At 34.8% G+C, this 22,075-nt stretch overlaps 4 protein-coding genes across 4 annotated transcripts; all 4 read right to left on the minus strand.

Moving 5' to 3' along the window:
• Positions 1–6,758: 6,758 nt before the first annotated feature.
• Positions 6,759–9,451, minus strand: LOC143625082 (peroxygenase-like). The gene is made up of 6 exons (XM_077095536.1): positions 9,331–9,451; positions 8,074–8,223; positions 7,899–7,984; positions 7,736–7,830; positions 7,026–7,151; positions 6,759–6,945 (listed from the first exon to the last, which is right to left on the minus strand). Exons 1-6 carry the CDS (start codon positions 9,449–9,451, stop codon positions 6,792–6,794), a joined length of 732 nt encoding a protein of 243 aa, XP_076951651.1. The 3' UTR covers positions 6,759–6,791.
• Positions 9,452–11,742: 2,291 nt separating this feature from the next.
• LOC143625083 (protein PROTON GRADIENT REGULATION 5, chloroplastic-like) lies at positions 11,743–13,214 on the minus strand. Its single transcript, XM_077095537.1, has 2 exons — positions 12,661–13,214; positions 11,743–11,935 (listed from the first exon to the last, which is right to left on the minus strand). Exons 1-2 carry the CDS (start codon positions 12,931–12,933, stop codon positions 11,831–11,833), a joined length of 378 nt encoding a protein of 125 aa, XP_076951652.1. The 5' UTR covers positions 12,934–13,214; the 3' UTR covers positions 11,743–11,830.
• Positions 13,215–14,521: 1,307 nt separating this feature from the next.
• On the minus strand, positions 14,522–16,565 carry LOC143625084 (uncharacterized). Its single transcript, XM_077095538.1, has 3 exons — positions 16,437–16,565; positions 16,199–16,336; positions 14,522–14,919 (listed from the first exon to the last, which is right to left on the minus strand). The coding sequence occupies exons 1-3, from the start codon at positions 16,563–16,565 to the stop codon at positions 14,728–14,730; spliced, it is 459 nt and encodes a 152-aa protein (XP_076951653.1). The 3' UTR covers positions 14,522–14,727.
• Positions 16,566–17,994: 1,429 nt separating this feature from the next.
• On the minus strand, positions 17,995–21,848 carry LOC143625085 (stearoyl-[acyl-carrier-protein] 9-desaturase, chloroplastic-like). Its single transcript, XM_077095539.1, has 3 exons — positions 21,683–21,848; positions 19,422–19,923; positions 17,995–18,603 (listed from the first exon to the last, which is right to left on the minus strand). The coding sequence occupies exons 1-3, from the start codon at positions 21,808–21,810 to the stop codon at positions 18,043–18,045; spliced, it is 1,191 nt and encodes a 396-aa protein (XP_076951654.1). The 5' UTR covers positions 21,811–21,848; the 3' UTR covers positions 17,995–18,042.
• Between the last annotated feature and the right edge of the window lie 227 nt (positions 21,849–22,075).

Here is a 22,075-nt window from a genome sequence, read left to right on the forward strand (position 1 = left end):
ATTAAGAAATGAAACCGAAACCAAACTTATCTGTTGCATGAGAAAAAATAAGTGGAAAAGTAAACAAGCGCTCGTATAGGGGTGGTAATGGGTCGGGTTTAGCCATTCCCAAACCCATACCTGATTATGAAAGCTTGTCCCAAACCCGTCGGGTTTTAATCGGTTAATTACCCATCGGGTTTCGGATTTTCCCATCGGGTTTCGGGTTTCCAATCGGGTTTTGTCAAAATACCCATCGGGTATACCCGGCCCAATACCCATCGGGTTTCCATCGAATTTTGACAAAATATAAATAATCGATTACAAATAATGATTACCATAAAATAAAATATCTTAAATAACTGCTATAACGAGTTTCAACAAATAATATATTTGAAATATTTAAAGTATACTATATATAAATATAGAAAAAGTTATGTCGGGTACATCGGGTATATGATCGGGTAAATGGGTTAATGTTATCGGGTCGGGTAATCGGATATATTACAAATCCCAAACCCGTCCCAAGCCCATGAAAAAATTCAAAACTAATACCAAACCCGTCCCAAACCCTAATGGGTCGAGTATTACCCATCCCATTTATGTCGGGTTTCGGGTTTTCCCATCGATTTCGAGTTTCACTGCCATCCCTAGGCTCGCATTATTGTGACAAATTGCACTCTAATTTACTTATTTATTACTAGGCGGGTGTCCGAACGCAAACCCTGCGAAACACATAGCAATCAAGAGTGTTCATGATTCGGTTTAAAGCCTTTAAACCTTTTTAACCGGTCATCAGTTTGGTTTCACGGTCGGGTTTTTTTTTTTTTACTTTCGCTCAGTTGGTTTGTTTCAAAATTTTCAAACTGTAGCTTGGTTTAGTTCGCGATTATGCTGAAAACTGGCCATATGAAATTAGACCAAACTTAAATGTTGTATGCATTTTAATCTCTTTTATTATTTAGTATTTGACAAGTTTTGTTATATATATTAGACATAGTTAAGATATAAACAAACAAAGTGTTTTTTAATACAAGTAACATGAATATTACAACTTTAAATTAACCTAATTCCAATATGATTTTTTATAATCTCTGTTCTTGTTATAATTTCGTATCCTAGGTGTTATTAATCTTTACCATTTATGTTGCTAAAATTATCATTTTTCCTATTTTATTTTATATAAGAGAGTTGGTAACGATTCGGTTTTAATTTTCAATGATTCAATTTTTGTTTGGACAACGAAAAATCGATACTATATGTTGGGCTCACAAGTTTAACTTATAAACCATCAAAAACCAGCATCAAGCATCCCTACGTAACTTATTCATTTTTTAAAAATTGAAAAAATTAAAACAATATCATACTCAAATTAAAGAGAATAAAATGTTCGATTTTATGATGCACTTTTTTTTTTACAAAAATACTAGCGTATGAAAAAATTATGGTTGTTTAAAAATCGTGTGGGAAAGTTAGTTTAAGATTAAAATTAAAAACATAATATGGTTAAATATGAGGGGACAAACTTGTAAAGTAGGTGAATTGTGTTTAAAAGACAAGTTAACCCCTTTTTACACATGTACTTTATGCATTAGCATTTGTAAAACTCTTAAAATCAAGTGTCTTAATTACCCTTGTCTCATGTATTATATATAGTATAGATATAGATATACAAATATTAACATAGTTGATTTCAATTCGTTTAATTTGAGAAAAAGTTGATTTGAGATATGCTTCATATCACACACGTCAAAGCCACTCACAAATTTGAAATCCTTTGTTCAAACTATTTTAGAACTTCAAGTATGAGTGGGCTTAACTTGACAAATTGGCATTAAGCTATATTATATGGCTGGTATCCCAATGTTTTTAAGTGCTACAATTTTAGCTAGTACAGCATTGTAACTACAATATCATATCAGCACTATGTGTTTCATCATTTAACTAATTCATTCATGGGGTGAAAAGATCGACACATTATCCGAATGTATTCTTGTTGTCACTACAGCATGGTTCAAGTCATAAAGTTCAAATCAAGTTCACGTACATAGACAAGGTTCCTCAATTACAGTATATACTCTTGAATGCCAAATATTTACTCTATTCACACAATTTATGACGGTTTAAACTGAGTATCAATCTTATGTTCATGAAACTTTCACAAAATCTTGATAAATTTAACAGCATTTTATAACCATGATTATAAGCAAACAATTTAACACCCATGCTATTAACTATTTGCACCTTCAAGTTTAAATTGCTCACACGTGATATACATATTATAGCCACTACTTATCACTTATCGTCTTCAAATGCAACATAAATCATAATGATGCAAATAACATTGGCTAATAATAAATTGACAGCATTTAGATTTTGGCAACAACTTTCTATATTGTGTTAGCTTTTTTCAGAAACATATACTAATGAAATGTTGGTTGGCTTATAATATTGAGATGATAGGTATGGCTTAAGAAGGTCAACTTCCGGTAATGAAATCCAGGATCCAACTAAACCCTTTGAACAAAGGTGAGTGATATGAAACCTTTAAATGAAAGTGCGTGTATTATATAGTATGGCTGTGAATTGTAGAATTGGTTAAAGTGTTAAAAACTGAGACTTTTGAAGAAAATGAAGTTTTAATCCAAGTGACTAATATTGAACTAAAAGATCAATTATAACAAACATGCTGAAATATCAAAATACATTATCCTAGTTCAAATAATTGGCTATAAATCTAAGTCAGTAGTGAGGTCTTAGCCAATATGCGCTAGTCTACTTGGTAGAGAGTAGAGACACATGCATCTTAAACCGGGTATTAACTAGTACAATAAAAACCAGTTTGAAACCAATTAAACTTTTAAGACATGAACCGATTTGTAATCGGCTTTTTCAATTATTACCGCTAAAATATGTTATAGCCCGTTACAGCCGTTGGGGACCAACTGTATATCCCTTTATGAATATTCAAAACCGGCTTTGACCCTTTTAACCCCCTTATGCTAGTATAAAAGGTTATTGGTTATTAGCGTTTGATTACACGACTTCTAAAGTTCTAAAAAACACTTAATGTGCACTTGCTCAAATTGTACCAAAACTAAAAAACTAAACTGATCCGGAATCGGAAATGAAAAAAACTAAAACCCAACCGAAACAAAATAATAATAAAAGTTAACCTATTTTGATCTAAGCTTATTCTACCTTTTTTTAATGAGCCATGATGACGCATACTTATTCTTACCCAAATTCATTCTAACGTAACAATCAACCTTACCAAGCCATCCATTTTACCACCTCCAAAGATAATGTTATGGCCATTGACTGTTTCTCTTTCTATCTCTTAGCCCGAGCTTCCCACTCAATTTATTGGATGTGTCCATTGATTGATTTTGGTCATCAAACTGTGCCAGGTTCTTCAATCACATTCCAGTAAGTGGAGTTTTGAGAATTGTAAAACAATTTGAGGGTCTATTTTATGTTAGCAGAGACTAACAATACCAATGATTGTTGTTTTTTAAAAGAGCAATCAATTATCTTTGTTCTCCGGATAACTTAAATCTCAACATAATGGCGAGATGCCTCAAAAGGCAATAAATTGACTAATTAGACTGCGTGTTGTTGGAGGCGTCATGGCCACCTCACCAGCTTGTTGAACACTTAAACCATGCCATGGGCCTCTTCCCGTTATCTTGGTTGTGCCAAAAGGGATTAAAAGGTGGGGTTCTCCACTAATTACAAATAGCAGTTACCCTACACAATAACGTTATCTTGGTGAACTCATGTCTACGTGACAGTGACACCACATTGATGTGATCTTTTAACTTTTCTAGTTAAACAACAATACCCAACCTTAGAAAAAGCTTTTCAGAATTATCAAAATACTTAATAGTTAAACAACAATACACAACCTTCATGCTCGCACGTCCCTTTCCATCCTCCTTTTCTCCTTTATTCATTGTTCTTTTTCCTCACGCTTCTCTTCCTAGAAAACTAGGCTTCCTTATAACATATAAAAAGTATTTAAAGAAAGTATAATATTGACATAGACTCACGGAGACTAGATTTTACTTTTTGCTGGATTAACTGTGCTTGACACGACATGGATTAGTTTTTTTTTTTCAATATAATATAATATTCTCTATTTCCATTATGTTACCTCACATATACATATAATATTCTCTATTTCCATTATGCTACTTCACATATACATATAAGTAATATTTAAGCAATTATATATATATATATATATTAAAAACCAAAGTTTTCTATACTTATAAATAAATATTCATCATTTGTACAAATTACTTAGCTTAGTATACAAACTTTTATAGCCTAAGGCTACTCCCATTAGGGATTGTATGTTCGGTCGGTCGGTCGGTTGTACTATCTCCAAAAGAAATTGAATATTGCTTTTAATTCCACAATCTAGTTGGTCCATCAACTTTAAGTCGGTTGGTTGTTGAAAAAGGAATAAAAATGAATTAATTCTCACATTTGAATTTATTATCCATACATTTGAAGGCTTATCCGACTAAAAAAAAGGTTATAAAAAACAAATTCTATATTTATGGATTGTTAAACTACTCCCATTCTCTACTTCTAATCTTTTTTAATTTCTTATTTTCGGTTATGGATCCAAATTTTTATCTCGACCTACCTTAATGTGAGAAAAGAATTATATTTAAAGTAAATAGTTTTTATTAAAAATATAAGTTATTTTAATTTTTCTATTAAATACAATAAACTTCTCATAATATATATTTATTCAATAAAAAAATTGGCTTGGTTGGATTATGAACAGAAGAAAAAAATTGAGTTTTGTTGGGTTGTGTAGGTAAAATAGAGAGAAATTAGTTTTTTAATGAAAAGTTGGGTTTGATCAGGGAGCTGTTGCGCACGTGTTTGCCTTTTCGTCCACATTTTCGACCACCGTTAACGCCGCCGTCTTCAATCTACGTCTCTCACTCCCGGCGTTTCTCACATCTTCTCCCCCTCTGTCTGAAATTCATCACCATCTCTGACTTCGTTTGGATTGTGAGCGGTCATGGCGTAATTGTCTATTTCTATCATGTTCATGGTACTGATCCATGAACGATCCCTTCGTTCTATCTCTTTTGGAAACATCTGATTTCATAATTATGTGTGAAGCTCAACGTAAGTTCAGAAGCATACGATTGCAGGTCTGTAATTATATTTCTACTTTTTTTTTTGTTGCTTTAGTTACAATTATATGATTCTTCAATTTGCATAAGGTGTGAGGTTTGCCTCACGTAATTAAGTTATCAGTTTAGGATTTCAATTGCCTGCTAATTGGTTAGCGTTTATCTGAAAGGCGAACTACTGTTTGTTTTATCCGTTCCTTAATTTTGGTAATTACGTGCGTTTCCTGTGATGTATTCGACTCGCTGCTATTGAACACATAATTTTGAATCAGCTTGCTTTAAATTTTCAGTGTGCAGTAATATCATAAATTTATGATTTTTGAACTTTTGCGAAGTTTAGGTTGAAATTTGTTCTTTATTTAATTGTCGCTTATTTAATAACACTAATTTGCATAGATGTTCAATTCCATTTGTTTCAAATGATGGCATCTGCTAGACCTACCATGATTCGTAGACCAACAATTGAGCCATTAGTGTCGTAAAAAGAAGTGGCCAGAGCGAATAACTGGATTTCAAGTACGACTAATAATTGTGGCTTTTAAATTCAACAGTCAGGGCATTTTTGGGTTTCCAAAAATTTGAAATTTAATGATAAACTAAAACCGGTCAGACCTGTGATTCAAAGTTGTTTACAGATTAATAAATCTGAATAGGGGAAGCTGCAAATGGGCCACGGATTGTCATTTAGTCAAACAATGGCAAAATTGGAAATTAATCCTCATATATACAAACCAATGCTTCGGATACATTTTTTACGAGATAGAATTTGTTAGTGGGTGACGGTTGCATTTCAAGTTATAATAATTTGGTTAGTGGGTCAGTACTCAGTTTTGATTTTGTGTTCATTTTTTGACTTAATAGTGTTATGAAAAACAAACTGCGTTTTCTGCTGCAATAGAACATGTGTTGGCACTTCATCTGTAGGATCTCAGGTAATATAAATATAGTTTTTTGCTAAAGTTTTGATTTTGGTTGAATATGGTTCGTTGTCGATAATTGGTAACATGGGTGGTTAGGACGGGTCAAAATTAGTTTACAATTTTTCAAGTTGACAATGCAAAAACACAATTCGTTTGTTAAATCATATTTTTTTCTCATGTTGAAGGGTTGACAAAAATATACAGCAAGTCGATCAGGTGAAGATTTTTGCAAAACTATGAAAAAGCAAATCACTTTAAAGTTAAGGACAAGTAGTATGATTTAGACCTGGAGATTTTCATGTGCGATTTTATGGAAGTATTTATCTTGATTTTTGCTGCATTATTTGGTGATTTGAAGAATTTGAGAGCCTTACCTCAGTTCTTATTTCGTGTTCATATTATGATTCTTATTTTGTGTTCATATTACGAGTTATAGTGTTACATACACCGGCGCAACGCGCGGGTATAAAACCTTGTTTTTAATTTACAACAAAAATTTATCACTTACATTTTACAAATAATATTTTTACATCAATTATTTTTAATTTATGTTTCTGTTTTAAGACAATTTTTATTTTACAATTAATTTCTAAATTGTTCCTTAATTTATTTCTCTTTGTAGGTCTCCTGGTAAACACAACACATCTCTGGCACTCTTATTTCTTCTACATATACAACTTACCTTCAAAACACAAAACATACACGCAATCTCGCACACACAAAACACCTATCAATACGTCTTCATGTGTGCTTCCCGGTTCATCTTCGCACAATAGCCAAACAAGCTCCCGTCATAGCATCGCCTAACCGCCTCTTTCGACAACAGGCCTTCCTCGTCCTTAGCAAGTGCATACAATATCGCCCACTCCATCTTCGCAGCGGTCCTGCATCAATATCACCAACCGCCAATTATTAAAATTCTCGGAAAATGTATTATGTTACGGAGGGTTTGTTTTGAGCTAACCATCCAAAGAAATCAAATGCCTGTCGATTCCCTTCGGTCATGTTCCAAATCTCTCCGAGTGTGAGCTTGTCTGGTACTGTTCTCGCATACTTGCTAAAGATATTCTCAAAGTGTACCGGCATGTATCTACAAACTAAATGACTTAGAACTTGGGGCATCTCTAAAATCTAGCTAGCAATCACATTATTCACATCAAGTTCTCATAATAGTTATGATACACATAATTCAGAACAAATACCACAAACAATTAATAGTATTATCGGGAAGATGCTAATATTCATTTCTATTATTTAAAACAATTATTAGTATTATTGGGAAGATGCTAATATTCATTTCTATTATTTTCAGTCAATGTAAAGCTCCGTCACGTGCGCATATTTACTGGTTATTTTTATCAATTAGCTATAACGAGTATGAATAACCTGATATTTTAAATGTATCGTAAAAGTGTATCGTAAAAGGGTTAAAAGGTTGACCTATTTAATTAAACACGTCAAACTCAACACCAATCTGTTTAGCCCATTTGTCTAAAATGTTGGCTGATAGTAATCCAAGTTGAAAATGTAACACTTTTAAATGGGACGTAAAAGGGCTAGCAGGTTCACATGTTTAATTAGAATTAAACATGTCAAATAAGACACCAACCTATTTAGCCCATTTATCTAAACGGTTGGCAGATAGTTGTCAAGATGCAAATGTAACACTCATACCTTCCTTCGGTATCGTAGGTCCCTGTGTGGCTCCCATGATTTGCCCTGTGTATGTTGTACACATATATGGGGAACAAAAGATTCGGAATCCACCCCTACAAATTCAGGCAAAATACTTCAGCGGACCGACGCACAAATGTAGTTACAAACATGAAGAACATACAGGGAGCGTCGGATAGCTCATTCCGATATTGATAAACAGAGCGGCTAGAATGGATATCAGCACATTGAACCCTAACTCACGCATACCTACATCGTTTCACCATTGTAAATGTACCTTAAATTCATACCTGGTGAATGCAAATATAAGCTAAATGTTGGATTTGTTGAGAGCTCACCGGTATAGGTATCCCAGGGGTAAATGATACCGTCATTATCACGATCGAAGAACGAAACATGCTGCTGGAGAACTGTCATATTGTAGTGGCTGTGCCCCAGCGTCCCATTCGGATGTTCGGTATCTGGAGCTACCATACCCCTTGCTAAATCTGAAAAATCATTTGCACCGAATCATCGTCATCAAATTATTCATAAAAGTTGTTTATAAGAACTTTACGAATATGTATACGCATTCAAAATCATTTGCACGGAATCAATATTCAGAGCCGGCTATGAGGGCCGGGTGGTCGACTGACCCATGCTCGCCACTGCGACACCCCTATAGGCCCGACTTCTTATATATTTTAAAAGATATGTGTTCTTGATATTTAAACCAAACTAAATAACCAATTTAAATTTTAAGGCCCAATTTTTTTACATCTACGGCCCAAAAAATCTTCACGATTTTATATATTTTGTTTGAGAAAAATATGTACTCTTAATATTTAAACCCAATTAAATAACTAATTTTAATTTAAAGACTATTCTTTTTTCGTCTTTGACCCAAAAAATTTTCACGATTCTCGGGGACGAGATGTCGATATTATCAAAGTATTCACAAGTTGTAATAAATCTGGAAGAATATGAACTCAGGATAAACTACCAGTAGTAATATACATCAAAATTTCATAAAAAACTTAGGCGAATCTGCATATCAGCATATGCATTCACTATCAAGTAACATGACACGTAGATGAAGTCACGCGTAACTAGGCATTCATCGATGAAGCCAGGATCACGGGAATGCATGAAACCGAAAAATCCAAAACATAACAAACACCAACGATTTAGTTTTTATGTTTTTATAAATTATAAAACCAATCTTGCTATTTTATTTTGGTTTTGCATGTAATAAAAATCGAAAAAGTTGAACCGAACCCAATTATTAGCATTCCTATTTTCAAGTAATTTATAAAAATTTAATAGACAGGTAATTCAAATATGTTAATCTTTTATATAATAACCAATTCGTTGTTCACTAATTATATGATGATAATGATGTAGTTAGTGAATCCTGACTGTGCTTCGTCTGGGTCGGTTTTCGGTTATAAGTTATAATCTTAGCTTCGTCACAAGAGCTTGAAAATTTTAGGTCGGAAAACCAATTTAGCCCAAAATAACAAATTGGGGGTTTAAATGAATTTGTTGATAAGAGCAATATCAGATGCATGCAAGAATAAGATGTTCAAAAGTAAATAAGTAAGAAAGAAAGATACAAGGTTTAGGAAGTTGAGTTTCGAGGTCCGTGCGGACTCTCCTCTCGTAAGTTAACGGTTGACAATCCACCTCAGGCGACAAGGCATTGGCGTCCCCCATTCCCATAACTTTTCCGGCCATAGTTACTTCTTGTTTCTTTGAATCTATGTAATGTAATGTAATGTAATGTAATGTATGTATCTTGGTAAGAGTCAACAGTGTCCGTCCGTCTTATATAAAGTAGTTGTTGTCACCGCTTTGGCGTGGCACTGGAGACCATGCTTACTATCTTTCTGCATCTGCCACGTATCACTTACCTCCCTCCACGTGGCCCCGTTCATTTCTTCTGCAAACTACCGGCCCAAGCCCTATGGAGGTAAATGATGGGCCTATTGAAGCTTAAGAGCCCAAAACATTGAAGCCTAAGTTGATGTAAAATGAACCGCTTTCTGTCCCGGCCCACTTCATATGGTAGACTTTGCAATGTAAAGATGCACAAATCAGTTAACCGGTAAATATGCTAACCGGGTTTTTTCGGGGTTAGACCGGTTTTTTGGTCGGTTACTAACCGGTTTTGACTGGTTAGAGAAACGGTTTTGACTGTTATACTGAACCACTTAATAACAGGAAAAAAACCGGTTTTTAATAAAATAATAACAAAAAAAAATCGGTTAACCGGTTTTTAACTTGTTTTGAAATCAATAATATAAACCGGTGACTAACCGGCGGTTAGGATCGGTTAGTAACCGATTAGGATTAGACCAGTTAGTAACCGGTTACGGTTTCGGGTACTAACCGGTTAGAAAACCTGTTCGAAACCGATTAACCGGGTTCTAAGTGCACCTCTACTTTGTAGTGTTATTCACTGAAACCGGCTTTGGACTCGCGCACCCGGTTAAACAAAAAAGCAAAAGAACCAGTTTATATCCGGAACCGAATCGATTTAATGTGTTCAAACATTCTTCCTCCTAAACCGGTATTTTACAAACCAATTTTTATAACCTGTTAACCAAAACATGTATTTGATACTAAAATATACAAATCCATATGTGTATTGTGTGTGTAGCACGTTTAAGACAAAACATATACATGTTGGAATTCACCCTTTGTGTGTTGTTCATGGGCTCCGGATCGGGGTGAGAACGCACCAACCGGGAAGATGAAATGTTACATGTCGGTATTTGGACGGCTGAAGGCTCGGTTGGTTTCTGTATGGTTTGCTCGATCTTTTGGAATCGCATTTGGGCTAGACAAGACACGGCTGAAGTGCTGAACAAACTCCGTCTATGTATTTGCTAGACCTTTTATCGATGTGATTTGATTTGTATAGGCGTATGGAGAGGGGGTATAAGGTATAAAGGAGTAAAAAAAACTACATAATCACAGTATTCATTTTAAATCCTCCATAATGTAGCTTTTAGAGCATTCTCATCCTGTTCTCTATCCCTATATCCATATATATCATATAATTACACTAAAAAACACTACATTTCTCTCTCTGTTCAATTAAATAAGATTTTTTTATTACAGTTTTCTCTCTCCATCCTATAATTTACAAAAAAATCACTACATTTTTCCCTAAATTTACAAAAAATCACTACCTTTCCTCTCTCCACCTTATAATTTACACTCACAACCCCACCCTATAATTTACAAACCCTCCTCACATAATTTTAGGGGATGGACTAGGAATGCTCTTAAACATTAGGTCATGGGGTGTGATCAAGTGGAATCAAGCGTGATCCAACGCGGTCAAAACCCACCGCGTGAATCGACACTTGCCGTGGATTCCTGCAGCCTACTTTTACATCAGTATAGTTTCTAATTAAGATAGAAATTAAAGATAAAGTTTAATCACAGTTAGTAATTTTTTAATTAATGAACTGATGTGACACTGATATGGAGATTCCATTCAAGTGGAAAGTGAAACACTGCCCCGCATCTTATGGAGTTAATGGAAATGTTGAAGGTTAACAAGCATAGTGATCAGTTAGATATACAAGACAAGTTTCTAATTAAATTTGGGTGGGTTTGCATTCAAGTGTAACGTTTTTGGTCGGATTTATTCTTTTCACCACTCACATTAGGTTGAAGAAAAACAAATAATAATTGAAAATGGCGTAAGTTGCATGGAATCCTACACTTGGTTTACCTTCACATAAAGGTTACCACCCCAACTCCACCACCACCACCACCACACGCTATCATAGAAACAAATATATAGTGGGTGAACCTGTTTTGATTCAAATCCATATGACTAATTTCTTTTATGTTGGTTTAAATCACGCTTGGTAGACTTAAATGTGCTATATCGCGTTTCTAAAAGTAAGCGAGGTGTCTAGTCTAAATGGCATTAAAAGTTTTTAGACACATAATGACAATAAAGCTAAAAGATATGAAGTGAATTGATTTATATGTTTGATGGGGCACCGGATCTTCATACATACATGCATACTTTGGAGGTAAAATTTAACTTTCTCATCAAACTTACAATCTTTTATCTGCAAATTGCACTACTAATTAAGCTAGGAATCCAAGTTTTTCACCATTCTTCTTCGCCAACCGAATCAACCCTTGTCTTTGTTTTGCATCTGCCCCTATCGATTTGCAGAACTCTGTGATTACCTAGAAACAAGTTCATTCATAAGGTCACAATCAAGATTTTTATGTTGTGTTTGTTAGTGTGTTTTAAAAGTTGATTTCATTTTCAAGTAGCAAATACTATATTCTAGTGTTTGGACATAATGACATTACAATTATTATATATATTTTTGTTGGTTATTTTACATGTAAATTTTTAAATAATCATTACATCACATAGCACTTTCAAAACGCAATTGTTCATACACATGTATATGAACAATGATAGAATGAGAACACTCCCGATCAAAGGATGATCATAGATTTTTTACTCATATAATAAGAAAATACCCATTTTATTCCCATAAAGGATTGACATTGTCCTTTTATTTTACATACATAATAAACACATTTTATCTTAAAAGATAACGTTTTTTTCCCTTCCTAAAAGATCATGTTTCTTCTAAGCGAATGGCAATTCGGAAGTTCACATTTCCTCCTAAAAGGGCGGGCATTGATTTTTTATTACCATATACAAAAGAACTCATAAAATTTACGGTTTCTTCTAAGCTGGTGACAATTCACAAGGTTAAACTAAGACGCTCCTTAAAACTCACATTTGTACACAAATATCGACAGTCTAAAAGTCAGTGCACCCTCTTAACCCTCCCTTAGTAGTTAGTTCCATCATAAAAAAAAACTACTAATTTCAATAATTTCGGCTAACAAGTCACAAAAACCGCAAGTGTTAAAAGTGAGGTGTATGATACCTGCGAGTGCAACGCAATTGCTTTCCCTCTAAGCTGATTAAACCGCTTCTTTCCAACAATGTTACGCGTAATAACAACCAATGGTGCAAATATCCCTTTGCCTTCATTAACATTTCCCATCATCGGTCCGGACCGTAACGGCTTCCCAACCCGAACCGTATTGGGTGTGGTCTTAGCAACCATGGCAGCATACTCTTCACCATTTATGGATGTCCCCCAAGTTCCATGGAAAGAAGATGCAAACCCTGTTGCATTAACTGATGATACTGCCATTGATATTCTTATGAATCCAAAGCAAGGATTGGTGGTGATGAGATTGGGTTTATTGTGTGTTTGTGGGTTTGGTGTAAATTTGAGAACCTTTGGTTTGAAGATGAAGGAGCATCATGAACCACATATAGTTTGTGGCTTGAATATTTTGCTTCATGGGTTATTGGCTCCGGTCCGGTCTGGGCCGGGTTTAACTTTAAGAGTTGTGTAAGTTCATCTAACGTGGAAAATGGAAATCTATCAGTGGTTTTTGATTGGTTGTGGGTTTAACTTGGGCCCACTGTTGGATACTGGATGTGGTGTAGTGGAATTGTTTTCTTGAAAATATATCGAGCCAAATTTTTTTTTAATATATATAAATAATTTTAATGTATCAAATTATAAAATATTTATTTATATAATAAAATAATTTAAAATGTAATGAGAAGTTAAGTTATTTTATATAAAATATATATAATTTTATATAAAAGTCTCTTAATAATTTGTTACACATAAAAACTAACATAACCGTTTTTTTTTCTAATAAAAATATGTTAACATTTTTTTACTATTAATTTCCATCCACATTCTAAGTTAAACAAACTTATGATTTTTTGAATTATTAATATATGTGAGAAAAGAATTGACTTGCTTTAATTCAATATTTTGATAATAAAAATAGCATTTCACAAACAAGAATCTCAAAATAAAATAAAATTGAAAACATATAAAATGGTTTGTAAATTTTATAAGTGTTACAAAGTTACAATTTTTTTTATCGATATTATAACATAATTTGTCAAATAATATTATATGATTTCATCCAATAATAGTTAGAGAGACTTTTGCGAAGAAAAAAAAAACATAAAATTATGTAGGATTTTTAAAGTATAAAGTATCGTTAAAGGACTTGTATAACTAAAAATGTACGATACTTTCTATGTGCAAAATAATTGCTTAGAAACTTTTTTAAGAAAGAAAAAAAAACAAGAAACGTGTATACTTTCTTAATGGTATTTGACCAATTTTATACCAATTATTTGCAAATCTTTTACGAGCCAGCTAGAAGTTAAACGAAAACGTATCTATTTTTATGTGTTAATATTTATATTTTGTTTAATAGATACCGAAAACTATATATGGAATTTAAAAGTTTGAAATACAAACACAACATGAATCTAAGCACAAAGTTCTAGTTTTTTTCTTTCTTTTTTTTTCTGAAATGATTTAGGCCTATTTCGATTTAATCCATAAACATGTGTATATAAACAGGGTGCTCAGATCTACCTAGCATAATCATGTTTGTAATTATAATTTTAAAAGAATATATATTTTATGTGATAACTTAAATAGATTGAATATTTTACAATAAAATTATAATGATTTCGGGTTTCCTTTTGTGTCAACCGATACATTATGCATCAAGCTCGATTTCATGCGTCTAACACAACTGCCAGTTTTGTGTCAAATTTCTAAGTTCGTGTTGTATCCAACCCACAAGCACAGAATGATACATCATATGGAATTTTATTTTCTTAAAATCTATCATCAAATTAAACTTTTATGTGAACAAAAGAAGTGCAATTACAAATACTGATTTAAGTGCAAAATACATTGCTATCTAGTGAAGTGTGCCATCATGGTAATAGGAATAACTAATAATTTTCAAAAAAAATTTGCCATGTCAACAATCTAATTCAACAAAATATAATCCATCAAGTTGAAAAGCAAATCAACTGATCAAGTCGATATAAATTAGGCATATGTTTTTTTACCTCTCCATAGGATTATGTGAATTATTACAAAAAGATGCACATTTCACTCATTTGCAGGGTCGATGCCGAGAGAAGTCTTCAACTTTGCAACCAAATGTGGTAGCGCCTTAATATTTTCATCAATCGACCGATTAACACATGATTCCATGTCCTGTGCTGCATCAGTCTTGATCTTTTGGAGTTTTGCAGACTCATATTTGTCTTGGCAAACCATAAGTGACCGATTCAATCGTTCCTATATGCAACAACAAAAGGTTAACTATTCTAGGCAACAAAATGACAAACGACAATATTTTTACGCCTTTCAACTTCAGTGACTTTAGAGGATGATTAACATGAAAAAACACGAAAGAGAAATTTGTAGCACTTCATCAAGTGAATATGAAAAGGAAAAATGATGTTATAATGGGGAATATTAAGTGAAGATCCATATAGAAAACAATGAAAAAAAAATCATGAAATATTGTAAGCAGCAACAGATTTGTATTCCGCCATGGATAAATGTTAATGACAACCATAAAATGTAAACTAACATAACAGTGGCCTTCAAGATCATTGCAAGATGTATTTGAACCACAATTGCAAGCAAATGCACAAGAAAAATAACATGTTATGAAGGTGAAAAGGCAACAAGACAACCAACATAATGGATCCACGACACACCACAAATCCTAAAAATCACCAAGCATAAAACTTTGGAAAATCGCAAACAAGGACCATGTTATCATTGTTCTTTTTTTAACAAAAGAAAAAGAAAAGCTTGCCAATTTTCTTTTCATAGACTTCAATGTTTCCATCAACCAACAAAATAAAACTTGTGGTTGAGTAGAAGAAAATCACCAAATCATCTTACAGTTGGTAGTGAAAGCAAATATGTAGCACCATCAAAATCTAAATATCAAAAGCACCGGATGAAGCAAGTGAAAATGCCTACTTTGACTACTAAGTACTATGATGTGAAGCATGCGTGTAGATCTGACTCAGACCATGTGAGTGGGTGAGTGAGTGTTATGTATATAGTAAATTCATCAAGGACTTCCCGACGCCCTACTTGCGGCGCGCACATATTGTATATATGTGTGAGCCCTCGGGTGGGCAAAAGTGAAATTACACTAATTTTGACGTTATTTTACTAATCTCGTGAAAATAACGTTAAAAGTGGCTGAAGGTTAATCAAGCATCATGTGGTGGTGTTGATAGCCAAAAGACAACGGTACATGCACCAATCGTAACCCTAACTACAAGTACAAACTCAACCAAAGGAGCATTCATGACATGAATCCAAAACCTTCCAATTAGCTATTTTGATTTGCATCAGAACACATAAACTAGCAAACTCCTCATCACATACCATAATATACAAATAATAATTTATAATTCCATAGCATAATCACAAGCAAACAGTAAAAGCCGAACGAAAAAACACACTATACTTTAGAAGATGTTAGTTAGTGTTTATTATAATTATCCAAATATCACAACTAATGAAATCATATATCCTAATTATGATATACCTGAAACTTGGCCATCTCGCCTTCGACGAGATTCTGAGCTTGAAGAACAGGAATGCTGCAATTCTCAACGCACCTGCTTATATCATCCTGCTTCCTCCTCCTGTCAAAGCACTCGTAAGCGCATTTAAAGTACGCTTTCTGCACATCCATCAATATTCACAGATCAAACTTTACTTTAATATAAACATAAACAGCAACAACAGTATAATAATAATAATAATAATAATAAAGCAGCAACCTGGAGAGTGAAATTGACGTGATCCTGAACGACTCCGAGGTGAGATTGAGCGGCGGAATTGACCTCGTTGAGCTTTTGCCTCAATCTCTCCGTTACGATTCGTTCCTCTGCTGCGTCGATGTGATTCATTGTGTCCAATTTGGGGGATGGATTTGCCAAAGGGTTTATTGAGGGTTTCTTTAAATATATTTATGTTATGATGCCCAAGGTTAGCGGCGCACCCGCCCCCTTTCCAAGTTATTTTTATGTTTTTTCTTACACTTTTCACCCTTGTAATCTATTTCTATTTCTAATTCTGGATTACAATCTATTTAAGGGTTTAACTCTCAAGGTTTAACTTTTAACTAGGAGGTGGTACTTAAAGTGTCATGTCCTTTAACTACTGCGTTGTGGGTTAACTAGATATGTAAACAAAAAGACGTGATTGGGTGGACCCTACCTTCTGAGCCCTTTTGGGCACTAACACGATAACGGGAAGGGGAAAGAAGGGGTTGCTTGGTTTAACACCGCCTTGTGTAGTGATGTTGCCCTTCACGCCCTCGCGCGTGAGACCATGCCAAATGGTCCAAGAGTGGATGTAACTTGTGTTTTAGTGATAAAAATTTGTATTATATCTAGACTCATGCAGTCATGTTTGTAGGATACCCATTACTTATTAGTCATCCTGTTTGTGTATATCATGGATACTAGTTAATATTTGTATATTGTTAAAAACTTACCCGTTGGATGCCCTTTACCATAAACCCGTTACTATGCCCATCTTAAAAACTAGCATGAAATATCATATATATTGATTTATAATTATATAACTTAAAAAAAACTTTAAGTTTTGAGAATATTTATAATGGGGGTTCTTTAACCCCAGAACTTTGACGTGGAAAAGAGAGGGGGGATTAGAGACAAGGTGGGTGGGTTGTTGCCAAGAATTGTTCGTGGGGCGAGAAGGGTGTGAAAGGGGGGAGAGAGATAGGATGAGTGACGTCCATGTGGGTTTTTGAGGTTTATAAGGCTCCGGAGTCCGGACGCTCTAACAACTTCAACATACTATTCATTAAATTTTTTAAGGTTGTACAAATTATATTTGGTTTAGATGTAAGTAAAGTTGTTTAACTGGACGAAGATCACCTAATACTATACCTTGCTTAAAACCAAGAGGAATTTAAAGCGAAGGTTGAACCACTCACTCAATTGACATATTTTGCATATCACACTCAAAAACAACTGTGGTACAAAAAATTGTTAACGAAACTGTTTTACTGGTTCAAAAATTACCAACCATGGGTCGCCTCACGGCGCCTCATTCTTTGGAGTGTTGCCTTACTCCGCAACATATAAACAGTCCACATGGACGACCATAGATGGTGTCAACTATCATAACAATTTCTTTATGAACGTATCCTACAGACGATAACCGTCATCATCAAAACTGGCATAACACGTTCTATAGTATGTCCAACATCCAAACGACTTAAATGGGTAACACATACCAAATTCAACAAAAAAAGAAACATAACCGCTACACGACAAACAAACACCTAACATAGGTTTTAACTTTCAAGTTTCAACCTCTACCCATAAAACCCAACACAAACTTTCATCTCATTATTTAGAGCTTCACTTGCCTATCAAATATCCAACTAAACGGAATAGTGGGCCCTTCTTTCGCCCTAGCCGCAGCCCTCTCCTCAAGCCTCCTAATTCTCACAGGCAGCCTGCATACATACTCTTGGGCCTTCCGCCCTTCACCCGAAAGCCCGGTCAAATCTGCCACCTTCCACCGACCCACCAAAAACTCCAAAATATCTGCATAATCTTTGGCCGTATACACACCGAGCCTTTGTGCAACAGCGGAAAAATGTTCAAACAGGTCATCATCTCGCCCATCATACATCAAGTGTGCGGGCATGGAGATTTTTTTCCTCATCATGTCAGCAAAAGCAAGAACGGTGCCATCAGGGTCGATTTCAAATAGTTTTTCAGTTATTTTTGTGTACGCGGTTTCGTGCCTTTTTTCATCGGCTGCGATTATACCACAGATTTGGGCCAGTTTTAAGTCCCCGTGCTCCTTTGCGTGACGGGCCGTGTTTCCATGAGAGATGAAGGTGGCCCGTTCTTGGAATGATGTGTAGATGAACCCGAGGTACGGGCTGTTTTCGGTTCGCGGATCCTGAAAGAGCAAGGTGCGTGGATAAAGGGCATAAATGTCATTTGCTAGTAGATACTAATTTAAACCGATTTGTTTATGAACCACTAGTTGATTTAGGCAAAGGGGTGTCCATGAAACAGGAAAACCGATCCACAACCAAAATAACCAAATCCAACCCAAAACCGAGGGTTTGGTTTTATATATTTTTCCAAGAACCGAATTTTTGGTTTGGTTTCGGTTTTGCAAGTACCAAAAAGAACAAATAGAACCGAACCCGTAAAAACCAAGTTTTGTTATTGAATTTAAGGATTATAAATAGTGTAGACCAAAAATTTTAGGCCCAAATGTGTGTCTTAATTATTAATTAAAGAAATGAGGCCCAAATATTATTTTGGGTCATTTTTTTCGGCCCAGAAAGTTTCTAGATCAGATGGCAAAACCGTGAAAACCAAAGCCGAAATCATTGTCAAAACCAAAAACTGAAAAAGTAAATTGGCTAAAAAAGCAGGCTAAACGGGTTTATCTCTTAACAGGTCAAATGAGTAAAATGGCTAAAAAAAGCAGGCCAAATGGGTCCAAGGTCACCCAAACTGCATTTTTAATGCAAACAACTTACTATATTACTTTACTTAAAAACTTATATTTTTCGTAAGCATATTTTAACAAAAACAATTTATAAACTTTTTCAGAAAAACAAACAAAATGTGATCACCATCATGAAATGTTTACCAAACCCACTATTTTTCTTCCACCCCAGTACTGACTACTAATGCTAGACAAAGAAAAACAAGAAAACAACTTTCATAACATAAACTTAAGATGAAAAATATAAAAATTACCATTCCAGACCCAATCAGATATTGAATAGTTTTCTGAATCTGCCTCATGTCGACCCTCCCTGAAAGGTAAAGATACTGATGCAGAAGGTCACCGTGCCTATTTTCTTCAGCAGTCCAAGCCCTGGTCCAGATAGCCCACGGTGTCGGGCTAGCCCCGGTCTCATCACGCACACCATCTAGAGTATTAAGCATTGTCTGGTAAGTGGGTAGAGCTTCCTCTGTAATCATATCTCCAACCAACACAACAAAGTATTCATCAGGAATCTCTTTAGCCCGAGCCCTTAACTCCTTCACTTGTTCCTCAAAACCATCAGATGCAGGTTCGGGCAAGAAATCCTGTGGTTGCCAACATTTTTCAACTGGTTTTAAGTGAACCAGTATGTTTTCTTCAGCCCAACCTTCTATTGATTTGAAGATCTCTATCTTTTGAGGTGGCATAGAGTGTGTCACCTGGAGGTGAACCTCACGTGGAGGGGTGAAAGGCTTTTTGGTACTTTCAACCCTGTTTGCGATGATAAGAACTAAATGAGTTCAAGAAAGGTTTAAAAGATAGATGAGCAGCTTATCAAGAAGTTGTCTTGGTTGAGGGATTCTTGAAGTAGCTGGCCAATTTAACTACCAAAAGGAACAGTTTACTAAAAGTTCAAACATACACCACCTACCTAATTAACAAGAATAGAGAAAACAGCGATACGATTGCAGGACAAGATAGCAATGATCATTTGAGAACATATTATAATCATTAAAAGAAATAAGATTATAAAAAAATACCACATGAAACAGCTTAAACATGTAGATGAAGAAAAAAGTCACTCAGAAATCAAGTACTGTCAAAGATCCACATAGTTTGGTTTAAAAAGATGTGCTTGGTATGATCAGGTAAACATCTCCACCTCATGAGCATCTGGGTCAAACTTGGTCAAAGTCGGGGTTTGTGGGAGGTGATATGTGAAAACAACCAACAAAAAGAAGAAAGTATCAATGGTTTACTTATAGAAAGGCTAATATGTAGAAAAGACGAGACAAATGCAGCTTTCGACATTTAAACGCCTTGGAGCACCTCACGCTTTTTTGAACCAAGGCACATACCAAGTTAAAATAAGACAATAACAAGAGGGACAAATATAAACTATAAGTCTACATTACTACACAACTTAACGAAACAAGTCAAATAAGTAGACTGTAACAAAAAAAACCTGAGAATTTAAAACACACTTAGATTAAGTAGCCTCTACCTGTTTCAGCAATAAAAGATACAAGCACCTATATTAATATCCCACAAGAAGTAACAATACTATTATTGATAGACTCTTAATTGCATTATCAGAACAATTAAATTCACTTATAGTAGATGTGAAATCAGTCACCTACTTTATACATGCCATGAATGATGCAAATCATTTGTAGCCTAATCAGCAGCCCCTAAAACTTGAATAACTAACAATAATAATGAAAGGCACATGACAATGAAAGAAAAAGACATTATGGCTAACCAATTTCAAAAGAGACCGACTCAATACCAAAAATAAATCATATGACATCTTGAAATATCTTCACCTAATCATAAAAATACATTCACATAATTCAACTGCTAGCAATCCAAATATACTGATAACCATAAAAACAACACTATTCCAAGGCATCATCGTCAGAAAAATATACATCCACATCATAGCATTTTCTAATACCAATACCGTACTGATACCGACCAGACACATTCCGTACCAGCACTGGCATTTGTTTTTTTCATGTTTTCGGTATCAGTACCAATCAGTTTCGGTATTTTCAATAACCCCGGTACCAATCGGTACCGAAATAAATCGGTACGGTCTTCGGTGTAGGTTTTACTTGTTTTCGGTATCTATATTTTGCAATACTTTGCAATACCTAACCGAATACCAGAACCGTACCGATACCGACCTAGCACATTCCGTAACAGCTACGCTATTTATTTTTTCATGTTTTCTGTATCGGTATCATTCAGTTTCGTTATTTTCAATGGTACTGAAACCGGAACAACTCGGTACGGTATTCGGTATCTGTAACTCTTCGGTACGGTACCGATCTCATCCCTCATCACGGTATCTTATCGTTCAATCCGCCACCTCAAATCTACCAATCGTTTTCACACGAAATGAAACAATCAGTTCCGTATTCAAAACGAATCAACAACACAGCTCATTTAACGTAATCAAAACACGTCTAATCATGAAATAAACACGCCGATTGAATAACACACAATAGCCGTTAATATTACTCACTTCGGAGTTGAGGATCCGAGCGTTGAAGCCATGGCGAATTTGGGAGATCTGAGATTCGTGGTTTTAGGAACAGCAATTGAACGATACATCTCCGATTGCAACGTCACCGGATTCATTCGTAGCGCCATGATTGATTGATGATGATATCTGTGTGTGTATTTGTGTGTGTGTTAGTGTGTGTGCAGTCGGCAGTTGTTGTTCAAGTGGTTTTTTTCCTCCACACAAGTGAGAAATGGGGACACTAGCAAAGACTGTTTATAAAGTATCAACTTGCCATTTTACACCATTGCCCTTGCTTTTTATTTTTATTTACCTTTTTACCCTTGGCTTTTTATTTTGCTTTCATTTTTTGCACAAGTTTAGCACCGTCCACGGCTCGAGCTCTGGCTAGCT

Source organism: Bidens hawaiensis, unplaced genomic scaffold, assembly GCF_021521415.1.
Source record: "Bidens hawaiensis isolate Kalapana, Puna unplaced genomic scaffold, B.hawaiensis_p1.1 tig00004020_1, whole genome shotgun sequence".
Taxonomy (NCBI): domain Eukaryota; kingdom Viridiplantae; phylum Streptophyta; class Magnoliopsida; order Asterales; family Asteraceae; genus Bidens; species Bidens hawaiensis.